The sequence below is a fragment of the Moschus berezovskii genome, chromosome 16 (genome assembly GCF_049115385.1).
Source record: "Moschus berezovskii isolate FMDL1 chromosome 16, NW_MosBer_1.0, whole genome shotgun sequence".
NCBI lineage: Eukaryota > Metazoa > Chordata > Mammalia > Artiodactyla > Moschidae > Moschus > Moschus berezovskii.
The window spans coordinates 53,240,782-53,254,826 of record NC_142475.1 but is presented as its reverse complement, the minus strand read 5'-3'; the positions used below and the strand labels follow the sequence as shown (position 1 = coordinate 53,254,826).

The 14,045-nt window shown below is 52.0% G+C and overlaps 1 protein-coding gene across 1 annotated transcript in view; it reads right to left on the bottom strand.

The window, feature by feature from the left end:
- LOC148775254 (maestro heat-like repeat family member 5) overlaps window positions 1-14,045 on the bottom strand; it is a 58,793-nt gene that overhangs the window by 7,249 nt on the left and 37,499 nt on the right. The window contains exons 20-22 of the mRNA XM_088844821.1: window positions 4,999-5,158; window positions 3,598-3,779; window positions 1,583-1,585 (exon numbers count right to left, since the gene is read on the bottom strand). Coding sequence (XP_088700947.1) covers window positions 1,583-1,585; window positions 3,598-3,779; window positions 4,999-5,158 — 345 coding nt within the window. The remainder of the gene's footprint in view (window positions 1-1,582; window positions 1,586-3,597; window positions 3,780-4,998; window positions 5,159-14,045) is intronic.

The following is a 14,045-nucleotide window of genomic DNA, read 5'->3' as shown; positions in this document are numbered from 1 at the left end:
CCCGAGACCACGGCACCCCAACTGGACAAATCCAGGAGAAGATGCGTGGGCTGGGGTCCTGACTTCCAACCCTCAACTGAGGCCCAGAGTGTCGGCCGCTCGCCCAGGGTCGCCCTAGCATAGAGGCTGCCCAGTCCTCTGCTGCTCCTGACCCTCCCAACACCTAGGGAGGGCCCAGCCCCTCCCACAGAAGAAGAAACCAAGGCCGTGAGACGGAGCGACCAGCTCGGAGCGCTCACAGCAGGGTTAGGAGGCGATCTTAGATCTCAGATCCAGGTGGCACACAGCATGTCATTATTCATTGCTGATTTTTACTTGCCAACTGCCAAAACCTAGGATCGCGAATACAGTTTAAATAAAAGAGCTTTAAATTAAAGCTTTAAGTTGAAAAGAAGACTAATCAGGAAGTAAGACAGAGAAGGAAGCACCCTGTGCCACAGTGAGAGATTGCTCAACAATAACTTTACAGACTCTCAGCAGGGCCCCAGCCAGTCAGTCCTAAAGACATTCAGTCCTGAATATTCGCTGGAAGGCCTGATGCTGAAGCTGAAGCTCCAGTACTTTGGCCCCCTGATGTGAAGAACCAACTCATTGGAAAAGACCCTGATGCTGGGAAAGATTGAGGGCAGGAGGAGAAGGGGACGACAGAGGATGAGATGGTTGGATGGCATCACCGACTTGATGGATGTGAGTTTGAGCAAGCTCTGGGAGTTGGTGATGGACGGGGAAGCCTGGCCTGCAGCAGTCCATGGGGTTGCAAAGGGTCAGACACATCTGAGCAACTGAACTGAACTTCATTTACGAGCTTCCTGGCAGCCAGGGCAAAAAGGGAAATGTGTTGGCTTATGCCTCTAAGTGGTCGATGGGCACGTCTTTGGAATGAGGAGAAATGAGATGCTCCATTAGAGTTAAAGAGACTCAGCCCATAATGGATGAAACAAGAGGAATGAGAAGTCCTTCGTAGGGCAGGATGGACATCAACTTGAGAAGGAGCTGGCTGAGAACTGACCAAAGCAGGAAACGTCTCTACAAGAAAGGGGTTCTGTTCATCAGAGATGCACAGGAAGGGGAGGGCCCCACAGTCAGAGCTGGAATGGGTGCTTGTGCCCTGGCAGGAAGTGGAACCAAACCCTCACTTGTTGGTCCCAGGGGCCAGCCCAGCTCAGCAGGATGCCAGGAACCTCAGAGGCCCAGGACTAGCCTGACTCTGCCTTGAGTCTTGCATGGCTGTCACAGGTATGGCTGCAACCTCTCCCCCCGACACTCTTGGGGGCAACCACAGGACAGTGGGTCTCTCAACAGCTGCACCCAGATTCTTCCTCGGCACCCGGCTCCCTCAACGGTACCATTGCCTCCTCCAGGCATCAGACTTGGGACTGCAGTGCTCCGCCTGGGCAGGGCTGCCCTCTGAGACCTGGGAGTGGCTGCAGACCTCCTCACCGTCCTTGACGGCTGGCCAGCATCACTGCTGATTGGCCTGCCCCACTCTCGGGCCCCTGGGGATGGTACCAGTATTGCAGCTGTCCTCTGGGGAAGGGAGCCCAGGTCCCCTCCTAGCTCCAGGGAGGGTGTGACCCCAGACCTGCTTAGTAGGAGTCCCACCTGCCCCCGTGGCCAAGGCGATTGGTTCAGGGGTGAGTGTGTGAGCTACACTGGGCCCATCAAAGCCGAGGGAATGAGCCCAGGGTGCCAGTCTGTTCTGTGGTTGCTGGGCCCCCACCCTTCTCTTTGGGAGAATCTGCCCAGAGAGAAGCCAAGACTCGAGAGGTGGAGGGGGAGGGCTGACGCTGCTGGAGCATCTTGGTACAGCTGGGTCTGAGCAGAAGGCCCCCGGCCCCACAGTGAGATGACAGACACCCTTGCTGTCTGGGGGAGAGCCCTGCATGAGACAGACGTCCCTGCTCCCCAGAGCCTCCATCGTACGGGGCACGGATGACAGCTGTAGATGGGAGAACGTAACAGTGTGAAAGCAGGACTGCTCTTGCACAGAAGGCGGCTGGGAGCCATGGAGGTGAGGCTGTCGGGAAGAACGTCCCAGGAAGAGGGTGCAGCAAGTGCAAAGGCCCTGAGGCAGGAGCGTGGGGTCCGAGGAATGGCAGGAAGACACTGAGGCTGGAGCAGAGGGTGCATGTGGAGGGTGAGGGTGTGTGGCAGAAAGGAGGCTCTGGAGGTGATGGGGAGCTAGATGCAGGGCCACTGGACCGCTGGAAGGATTCGGCCCTTCTCGGAGTTGAAAGAAGGGGAAGAGGAAGGGAGGATCCTAAGCACAGGTGAGGCCTGGTCTGACTTGGGGTGGTGGGCAGCAAGGGGGGGCAGGGGAGGAACAGGTGGAGGCTGGCCCCATGGGGGCAGGGGAGGGAAGCTGATGGATGGAGGCGGTTCATCAGAGCTTTCTCCTAACCCTCCTATTTTGGGGAGGAGAATGTTTTATTAGCTTATTAGGGAAGATTCATGCATTTTGCATGGTTGATTTGAATAAAAAAGAACTTTATGCACATTCGAATTCAGAAGCAATATGAGAGAAGTGACTTTTTTTTCAGTGATATGCCTTGGGGAGAGCTGTTCAAACTGTCAAATTGTGTGAAGCACATCGTAATACAAACAAATGAATAGAGTCGGCCCCAGCGGCTTTTAAAGACTCGCTTAATGGATTTCTCAAGATGCGCCCTAGTGCAGGGGAAGGCCAGGCGGCCAGCCAGTGCCACCACCCGAGTGAGGGGTGGGGCGCGGACCCTCCCACACGAGTCCTGTCCACGCCGGCCAAGGGTGCGCACTTGGGGGAGGCCGATGACTGTCCATGACATCAGAGGCATAAGGCGTCGGGGTTGAGCACTCTGTGCAACAGGACCTTGTGGGCATCTGCCTGCAGGGCCAAGTGATCGCTGGGCAGACACCCCTGCCATTCTATGGGCTCTCGGTCAGCAGCGCACAGACACTCTGTGTGGCTCGGGGGAAGCCTCTGGCCCTCTCTGAGCCTCAGTTTCCTCATCCGTCAAAGGGGAAGGCAACACTCATCTCTCAGAATCCCCGCAGGGACCATATTTGGGTAAGATACGCTGTGCCGTGTGGGCCCCTGGAGTCCCCATGGGTCAGCTGTACCCGGGCGTCTAGGCTGCCAGGCACCTGCAGTCCAAGGAAGCAGGATGCCCACCTGCCCTCCATGCTGACTGCTGGAGGCAGCTGTGTTTGGAATCATGTCTATTGGGGATCCAACTGTGTCCCCAGAAACCATCCAAGTCCTGACACTCATTTGGGTCTTTGCAGATGGAATCAAGTTACAATGAGGTCAGTAGGATGGCCTGAGTTCACCAGGACTGACGTCCTCATAAGAAGAGAGCAATAGACACAGAGACACATGGTGAAGCTGGAGGCTGAAACGGGAGGGGGACGTCTACAAGCCAGGAGCACCCAGGAGACGGGGAGGAGCCTCCCCTGCAGGTTTTGGAGGAGCGCGGCTCTGCCAGCCTTGGATCCGGAGTGCCAGCCTCTGGCACCGTGCGAGAATACCCGCCTGCGGCTCTAAGCTGCCCGGCTGTGGAGCTCTGTCCCTCAGCCCTGGGAAGCCCATGCACCGCCTCTCTGGGGCCCAGGCCTTACCTCTGGGGGTCGAACAGGGCTGTCTCGTGGGCCTCCTTGCCGGGTTGGGGCTCCTTGGACAGGTTCATCTCCAGGAGGTAGTGCGTCTGGGAGAGGAAGGCCAGGAGGAGCTCGGGAAAGGCCTCCCGCATGGCCTGCTTGAACTCATGGGCGAAGTGCAGCTCGCACAGCACGTTCATGGCCTGCGGGGGCGGCAGGGGCTGCTGAGGGGCCAGCTTCCCACAAAACCCACGCCGACCTTGCCTCCCTGTGTCTGCCCGCTGTCTCCGGGACCACAGCCAAGTCCCCGCGTGAGACGTACCTCCTGGGGGCGTGGCCCGCTCTCTGGACCCTGCATGCTTCCCGCCCGCCCCCTCCCATTGCCGACCCTGCAGGCGGGTCCTACAGCCCACCATCCCTGTCCACTCTGCCCTCCGCCCTCAGTCACTGCCTTGTGTCTGGCCCCTCAGCCCCCTGGGCTGTGCTCCCTGCAATGCCCCCAACACAGAGCCTGGCACATGGCAGGTGCCCGTGAATGAACGCTGGGTGGGGGACACACGGTCCTGGAAGGGGGAGCTACCAGACAGCAGCCCCAGGGCCTCCCACACCTGGAGAGGGGCCTTGGGCCCAGAACATTCTCAAGGTGGGGGGGAATGAGAATAGGAGGGCAGGACCCATTGAAGGCCGCCCTGCTGACCCCATGCTGAGTCTGGTTTCCTACAGGGAGGGTCCGGGTCTGGGGGTGTCGAGGGGCCGGGCTGATGGAGGGCTGGCATGGAGACAGGGTGGGCTTCTCCGGTCACCAAGTGTGGCTGTCACACCCCTCGGCTGGGGGCAGCAGCTTGCCTAGGAGCTCTGCCCACTGCTCTGGGGGCTGGGGTTGCGAGTGGGTTCTCAGCCCTGGATCAAATGGTTGGAGCACAGCTGCGGCCCCGTCAGAGTCCAGCCCAGGTGAAGCGTGTTAGGAAACAAGCCTCCTGCTCCGGGGGCTGTGCAAGCAGAATCCAGGCTTGTGGGGCAAGCTGGGGGGAGTGGTGGGCAGTGGGTGTGGACTTCTACAGGAGGGTGGGAGCTGCTGGAGACAGTCTCTAAGATTCCTCCAGAACCCACGTATGGGGGCAGGGGTTCACTTGTCTCTCCATGCCCTTCCTCGCTGCCTGAACCTGGCTGGAGGGGTCCAGGGCCTTTGGTTGGGAAGTGGGGAGCTGGGCCTGGACCCAGGGTCAGCTCCCAGCTGGGGCCACCTTGGAGGCCCCCTCATCCAAGCCAGGCTGGGCAGGACAGGGCTTTCACAGCCTGAGTATGGGGCCCCCCCTCCCCGGGGCCTGGCACACACTATGGGTGCCTCACACCCATGTGTGACTGAACACACTCGAGAAGGCAGCTGGGACGGCATCTGGGGTGGTGGGGGCAGAGACTCACAGCCAGGGAGCGCAGGTAGGCCTTCTCCTTGGGCTGGCGGCTGCCGCCGCTGGTCCTAATAAGCAGGGACCGCTTCTGCAGCCAGCCCAGCAGCTTGGCCAGCACCAGGTGGCTCACGGGTTGCTCGGCACCCAGGGCCCTCCACAACCGGCAGACGTCACTGCAGGCAAAGGGTGGCTGTGAGGGTGGCACTGAGACTCCGGCCCGCCCAGCCTGGGTCACAGCAGCAGCCACCATGCCCAGGGCCTCAGGTGCCTGCAGTCGGGTGCCTGGGAGGAAGCCAGGCTGGTCCTGAACTGAACCCTGGCAGGATGGGTGGGTGAGATGGGGAAGGGACACGCGGACTGGGGCCTGGACAACAGTGTGTGCAGCCCCGGCTACAGCAGAGGTGGGGCTGGCTGCCCTGGCCCATGGTCCCGGGTCTTTCCTCTTTGAGGCCCCTCTCATCCCAGTGGCAGACTCTGTCACCCTCCATGGCGCCTAAGTACAGTCAGGACAAGTCTAGCTGGTGCCCGAATCTATCAGCCTCTGACCCCTGCCCTCTGACCTCTAGCACCTGCCTGCCTTCCCTCCTCTCTTGCCTCTGGGCCTCCTCACAGGACCTGGTCCCGCTCAGCCTTTAGGGCTTGCCATACAGTGGCCATTTCCTTCTAGGCCTGGGTTTGCTGAGGACCACCAGCTCCCTCGGGCCTGACCTGGGCCAACTTAGGGGCCGTCACTGGTGTATGTAGGGCTTTGCAGAGTCCTTGTGCCCATTTTGCACGAGGGGAAACTGAGGACTAGAGACACGGTGTGCCCTGAGCAGGGCCCTGCCTCATAACGGGAAGCTGGTATTGGAGGTCAGGCGTGTCTAGTCCCATGGCCTTTCCGCCTGGTCTGGGGATGTGGCCATCAGGGAAGGAGTGTAAGTGGAGATGAGGCCTGAAGTCAGCCCTGCAATCCCCGAGCTAAGAGGTCAGGGGACAGGAAGAAGCAGCCAGGAGGCTGAGCAGTAGCAGCTTGGGAGGTCAGGCAAGTGTGGGCCTTGAAGCCATGTTAAGGAAGCATTCCCAGCCCAGAAATAAGCCCACACAGACGTGCTCAACTAATTTAAGACAAAGGAGCCAAGAACATACAATGGGGAAAGACAGTCTTTTCAACAAATGTTGGGAAAAACTGGTCAGCCTCATGCAAAATAATAAAACTGGACCTCTATCTTACCCCAAATACAAAAATTAACTCTAAATGATTAAAGACTTGAATGTAAGGCCTGAAACTGTATAACGCCTAGAAGAAAACACAGGCGGCAAGCTCCTTGACGTCAGTCTTGGCAATCAGTTTTTGGATCTGACACCGAAAGCAGAGAGAACAAAAGCAAGAATCAACAAACAAGACTGCGTCAGACTGAAACGCTTCTGCAAAACAGTGTGAGCCGTCGACAGGATGAAAGGCGGCGCAGCAAATGGGGGAGAGTATCTGCAGACCACACTTACAAAAGCGGGTTTCAGTGTCCAAGACACATGAAACACACACACAACTCAACATCAAAAGTAAACAAAAGCTCCCCACACCGTCCAATTAAAAAACGGGCGGAGGATCTGAACAGACACTTTCCAAAGAAGGTATACAGACGGCCAGTAGGTCCATGAAAAGATGCTCTGCGTCTCTCGTCATCAGGGAGATGGGAATCAAAACCACAATAAGCTGTCAGCTCACACCTGTTATCAAAACGATGGGGAATAATGAGTGCTGGCCAGGATGTGGAGAAAATAGAACCCTCATGCTCTATTGGTGGAAATGTAAATTGGTGCAGCCATTAAGGAAAATAGTATGAAGATTCATCAAAACACTAAAAATCGGACCACCACATGGCCTCATTTATGGGAATTTATATGAAGAATATGAAAACACTAATTTGAAAAGATATGTGAGCCCCCATGTTCATAGCAGCATTATTTATAATTGCCAAGATAAGGAGAAGACATAATTGCCCGTCAACAGACACATACATGCTGTTGTTGTGTAGTTGCTAAGTCACGTCCAACTCTTTTGCAACCCCCTGGATTGTAGCCTGTCAAACTCTTCTTGCCATGGGATTTCCCAGGCAATAATACCGGAGAGGGTTGCTGTTTCCTTCTCCAGGGGATCTTCCCTGACCAGGAATTGAACCCACATCTCCTGCATTGACAGGCAGATTCTCTACCAATGAGCCACCTGGGAAGCCCTATGCATGTGTGTGTGTGTGTGTGTATAAAATGAAATATCATTCAGCCATAAGAAAGAAGGAAATCTTGCCATTTGAGATAACACATATCAGCCTTGAGGGTATTGCTGCTAAGTCACTTCAGTTGTGTCTGGCTCTGTGAGACCCCATAGACGGCAGCCCACCAGGCTTCCCCGTCCCTGGGATTCTCCAGGCAAGAACACTGGAGTGGGTTGCCATTTCCTTCTCCAAGGTATGAAAGTGAAAATTGAAAGTGAAGTCGCTCAGTCGTGTCCGACTCTTAGCGACCCCATGGACTGCAGCCTATCAGGCTCCTCCGTCCATGGGATTTTCTAGGCAAGAGTACTGGAGTGGGGTGCCATTTCCTTCTCCTGAGGGTATTATGTTCAGTGAAATAAATCAGAGACAGAAAGACAAATACCACATGATCTCGCTTATACATGGAATCTAAATGAAACCAAAATCCAACCCAAGGAAACAAAACCCAGGCTCCTCTCTACAGAGAACAGGTTGGGGGTTGCTAGAGGTGAGGAGTTGGAGGTAGGCGAAACGGGGAAATAAGTCACAGGGACGTAACCCAGTGCGGGGCGACTGGGATTGCTAACAATGTACTGCACGTTTTCAGCTTTTGCCACTTTACAAGTTCTCGTCACAGGACAAAGATCTGTACCTAGGAATGATGATGACTGCTGACTAGACTTACTGTGGGGATCGTTTCACACTCCCGCCCCCAACAACAAAGAAATAAGAAAGAGAGAGTTCCTAGGGGGTGAGAGTGGTTGACATGAAGACATAGAAGAACCTGAAAGCTTATCAGAAAGTGACAGAAGCTAACCTACAAAGGCTACACAGGACGATTCCAGCTCTATGACGTCTGAAAAAGGCAAAACCATGGAGACAGTCAAAAGATCAGAGGTTGCCAGGGGTTTAGAGGGAGGGAGGGGTGAGCAGACAGCGCAGGGGGGTTGGGGCCACAAAGCTATTCCGTTTGATACTATAATAGTCAATACCTGTCATCGCACATTTGTCCCATAGAATGTACATCCCCAAGAGTGGGCTCTAATGTAAACTATAGACTTGTTAACAATAATATATCAATATTGGTTTATCAAGTGTAATAAGTCTACCACACTGAGGCAAGATGTTACCAAGAAAAGAGCCTGGCAGGAGAGGGAAGTAGATGGGAACCTTGCAACTTCTGCTTAATTTTTCTGCAAATCTAAAACAGCTCCAAAAGAAGTCTATGAAAAATAAAAGTGGAAAGGGGCATACAATATAATCCTAAAGAAAGAACTGATGTTACTAGATTTAGGTTAGATAGAGAATCTAGACCTAAAAATCTACATTAATATCAGGCCAGTGAAAAAACTCTTCAAAGACTATATGCATCATGATGCTCTTTATATAAATTATAGAAACTGCAAATAAAATGTTTTGGAGAAGGCAATGGCAAGCCACTCCAGTACTCTTGCCTAGAAAATCCCATGGAGGGAGGAGCCTGGTAGGCTGCAGTCCGTGGGGTCGCTAAGGGTCGGACACGACTGAGCGACTTCACTTTCACTTTTCACTTTCACACATTGGAGAAGGAAATGGCAACCCACTCCAGTGTTCTTGCCTGGAGAATCCCAGGGACGGGGGAGCCTGGTGGGCTTCCGTCTATGGGGTCACACTGAGTCGGACACGACTGAAGTGACTTAGCAGCAGCAGCAGGAATATATTTGGATGCAAACACACTATATAAAATGAAAGAAAAAGAATGGAGACCCTTGGGTGGGTGAGCAGGGGATGGAGCCAGTGAGGGTGGGCAGCCTGGTCCTTAGGTGCAGCTTATAACCAGGGCCCTGGCATTTGTCCAGACGAGGGCCTCCCAGGTGAGCATTTGATTACCGAGAAGAATCCCTGTTCTAAGTAAAGAACTAAATTAAAGAAAGCTGGCCATGCCTAGAGCCAGGGTGGGTGAGCGTGACAAAGCAAGGGTTACTCCCAGTCCAGCTCTGAGGGCCAATCCAATAAAACCAGTCGCCCACGGGTGAATGAGGAAAAAGAAAACAAGGGAGCTTGGTGATGATTCTAAAGTTTATGGAGAAAGGCAAAGGGCCGTGAGTGGCCAGGACAGCCTCGCAGGAGGAGGAGGAGGAGGCGGGGAGGCTTTCTGGATGAGGGGGCGTGAATCGTTCTAAAGCTGTAGGAATGGGAACCTTGGGTGCTGGCCTGGCACAGGCAGCAGTGCCGGGCAGAGAGCCTGAAGGCAGGGCCCTGCACACGGTCCTCAGCTGGGCAGTCGGAGGGCTGAATGAGAAAGGCAAAGTCTTGGGTTTTTTTTTTTTTTTGCCTGTGCCATGTGACATGTGGGATGTTAGTTCCTCGAGGAGGGATTGAGGGCCCCCTGAATTGGGAGAGCAGTCTTAACCACTGGGCCACCAGGGAAGTTCCCACACTCTAGGACTTTTATAAGGTAACGTCTGAGAATAAATGATGGACCTGGGAACTCCTCTTCATGAAAGGACCTAGTGAGGGAGAGACAGGAAAGCTGCAAAGTGGAGAAGATATGTAATATAATAATCAACAGAGACCGTGTATCCAGATTACATAAAGAATTCCTAGAAATTGATAAGAAAAAGAGGGATAACCCAACAGAAAAATCTGTAGGATACTTGAACAGGCATCCCGAAGAAGATGTCCCAATGGCCAAGAATTGCATGAAAAGATGTACAACCTCATTATTTAATCAGCAAAATGAAAATTAACATGGAAATATGATTAATACCACCCACCAGATTGACTAAAATTTTGATGGTTGGCTAAAAGGTTGATGTTCAGTGTCAGTGAAGACATGGAGTAACAGGAGCTACATATACACAAATACCGTGGGTGGGAGAGGTGGTTTAAGCATGTTGAGAGTATTTTGCATCATGTTAGGTGAGTGACATGTCTGCACAAGGAAACTGAGCTTGGGTGTGTCTCAGGACACACGTATGTGCAGCTTCACAGCAGTGTTAAGCACAGACCCAGGCTCAAACGTCCGTCCACACTAACAAGGGTAGCTGGCGTTTACCAAGATGGGACATGACACAGCAACTCAAAGTGAATGAACCCCAACTAGACGTAACCTAACGGGATGAATCTTAAACACAAAATGTTGAGGGGAAAAGAAAACAGACAACAAAAGCATCCTGGAAGGGTACGGGTCACACAATCCTGTTGATGCTTTCGGGACACACCGCCCTTATTCCATGTGTTCCCAAGAAAGGGAGGCATCCAACAGGGGAGTCTAATAGGGGCCCCATCATAAAGGCTGGGCCCCACGGGCTGTGTGTACAGGTGACCGGGATGAAGCCAGAGAAGATGAAGAGCCTGTCCGGCAGGAAGACACAGCGAGAAGACCCGGTGCTCACTCAGCCTGTGAAGGGAAGGAGGGTGTGCCTGAGAGTCTGGACCACAAAACCGGCCCGGGGCGCTGAATTCACACCACCCGTGCGGGCCCCCAAAAGCCCTCCTGCAGGGACTTTAAAATGTGCACTGGCCTCCGGCTGAGAGTGCCCCCAGGCGACTGAGACCCCCCACCCCGTCAGCCCGGGAGAAGGCGCCATCGGTGCAAACTGTGCTCCGCTGCATGGACGCTGACACTTGAGAAATGTGCTGCTTAGCACTGGGGAAACGAGACACAAACTCCGGGATGGGCAAAACTGACCTATGGGCCTGAGCAGCCGAGGACAACGGTGGCTGCCGGGGTCCCCGCACCTCTCCAAATGTCCTTGAGAAGCAATACAGCAAGAAGCAAAGGAAGGCCACACCACACCACAGTGCGCCCTGAGAGACGCTGCAAGCAGGGGAGAGCTACCCGCCCCGCCTGCAGCGCCTCGTTCTCTCGCCCAACCCTGCTCCTCCGCAAAGCCCTGCGGCAGATAAAGGCAGGCTGAGAGAAACCCTGGGGAGGAGAGGGCACGGGAGCTGCCAACAGGGCTCGGAGCCGATCTAAATTATCTTCAGGAAGACGAGGTCCATCTTAAGCCTGAGGCTATGAAACAACAAAAAGAAGGGGAGCAAGTAAACCAAAGCATGGATCCCAGGAAAGGGACTGGAAAGGATGCTCGTCTGAAGGGCAGCCTTCAAGACACACAGCTTTGGGGAGGAAAGAAAGGGCAGAAAAGAAAGACGTACCCTTTGAAATTGGTTAGTGAAAGGTAAAAGTGAGAAATAGGAAACATTCAAGGAGCTGCACGAGAAAAAAAGCACCCCCGAGAGTGGAGGATACACAGCCCTCTCACCTACCACCGAAACTAAAAATCTGCTAAGTTATCTGGTCTTTGTTACGCTGACAGAAGAGGGTGCCATTGAACTTGAAATCCTACAAAACACTCCAATAGTGTATATAAACAGGAGAAAAATTAACAGAGTCACAGAGTTATTGCAACCCTTCCTTGGAAAACAGAAAACACAGATCCAATAAGAAAATTCCTCCCCTAATAAACAATCATGATGCAGAAAAAAAGTGTAAGACAACGCCTCTCCTGCAGGTCAATATACTCAAGCAAGCATTTAAAGACGGGAAAAACCACCCTGCCCTGAATTATAAATTCAAAAAGGACCAAGAAACACCCTCTAATAAGAAAGGATAAAGAGAGTTGACTGAACTCGGAAGTGGTGCTCAAGAGAGATACGACTCAAGTGAAAATTTAGAAAGGAACATTGAGGAAGAGCAGAGAGGCCAAGACAGTAAAGGTGAGTTTAAGAGAAGCACTAAGGGGCACAGAGAAAGACGCGGGGACGGAAGACAGGCAAGGGAGGAGCAGCATTTGAATCTCTGGAGTCTGGGGAGAAGGAGACAAACAATGGGATGGAACCAATACTTGAAATTATAACCAAGAGAGAAGTGGGTGAGGGAGACTAAGAGGCACAAAGTCCCAGCTGCACAGCGGGGGAGGCTCGGGGGTGGCGCGGGCAGGGGGCGTGCAGTGGAGAGGCAGCGCCTCTGCGCGCGGACAGCACTGTGGAGCGCGTGGAAACGCAGAATCGCCACGTTGCTCACTAGGCCCTGCTCGGTGTCGCAGGTCAGCTACACTTCAAGACAAGCGAGCGCACAGAGAGGCCAGATTTGTGGTTACCAGAGGCGAGGGGTGGGGTGGGGGAATTAGGTGGAGGTGGTCTAAAGGCCTTCCAGTTGTAAGATAAAGAAGACTAGGGGTGCAACACACAGCACGATTAATGAACACCGCTGCATACTTCCATGTGGAAGTTACTAAGAAAGGAAATCCTAAGAGTTCTCATCACAAGGAAAAACAATTTTTCTTTTATTTTGTGTCTATATGAGATGATGAACGTTCACTAAATTCTTGCGGTAATCATTTCATGATATATGTAAGTCAAATCATCATCCTGTACACCTTAAACTTATCCAGCGCTGTATGTCCAATTATGTCTCAATAAACTGGAAGAGAAAAATTACAACCTAGAGAACTTTCTAGAAACGTTAGAGACGTAAATCTACATATTCAAAAGACTTTTCAGGTACCCGGGAAAATGAACACAGAATGGTCCAATCTTGACATTTCTTAGTAAAACTGTTGAATTTCAAAGATAAAGAAAACAATTTCCAAAGTCTCCAGGCCAAAAGATAACTTACAAAGACAACAAAACCAAACCAAACAAAAGCACTGTCATGAGGCTTTTCAAAAACAAAGCAAGGCAACACCTGAGCAGCACTAAAAGTCACTTAGAGGCTTCCCGGGCAGGCCAGTGGCTAAGACTCCATGCTCCCAATGCAGGGGGCTTGGGTTCAATCCTTGGTTGGGAAACTAGGATCCCACATTCTGCATGGTGTGGCCAAAAAACAAAAAAACAAACACACACACCAAAAAAACAAGTTAATAAAAGAAAGTGTGAACCAAGGATTTTATATTCAGCCAAGCCACCTTTCAAGTAAACAACTTTCAATATAAAAGAAGCTAGGGCATTCTGAATCCATGAGCCTTCTTGAGGAAACTGTCAGAGCATTAACTTTGTCAAGCTAAGGGATGACCTAGAAATCTTTGGCAAAGGGACTTAGGGTGAATGTCTGCATGCACTAAAAACCAACGTGGGAGGAGGACAGTGCAAATCCTGACAAAGAACAGTGCAAATGGAAACACAGCTGGACAGGGATGAATAATCTCACTGGTTGTTACATGGGCGTGGGTGGGAGTTTAAGGATATCAGTAGAAATGGGTAAACCAGATGTTAAAGAGTTAAACAAGGAAAAAAGGGAGTAAGGACACTAAAATAGGCTAGGAGTACAAATTAGAACAAAAATACACCTCTTCCTAAACAAAAAGCAGCCAAAGATCAAAGAACACACATTGCACAGAAAAACACGTAGCAAACAAAACGCACGCAATGACAAAATATGATGACAGAACTGAGGTTGACACATCAGTCGCATCAATAAATGCAAATGGACTCAACCCATCTATTAACATAAAAGGATTTTCAACCTGATCATAGGTCAAGACCGAACTATGTGCTATAAATACGATGACACCTGAAACAAATGGATCCTGAAAGGTTAAATGAAAGCACAGACAAATGAATATGGGCAAATGTGGAAAAATGGGCAAGTGGGGGACGTGACTCTGATGAGAAAATGGAATTCAAGCCCTTCAAGCATTAACTGTGACAAGGCAGGGCACTTTTTAGTGCTGAAAGTCACGATCCATAAAGAAGATATAGCACTTATGAATATGTATACACCAAATAACATGACAACCTTATGAAGTACTAATAAAAACCACAGGAGATGGAAGGATACATAGATAGAATCATATTAATAATAGGAAACTTTAACATACCACTCTCAGTACAAGACAGA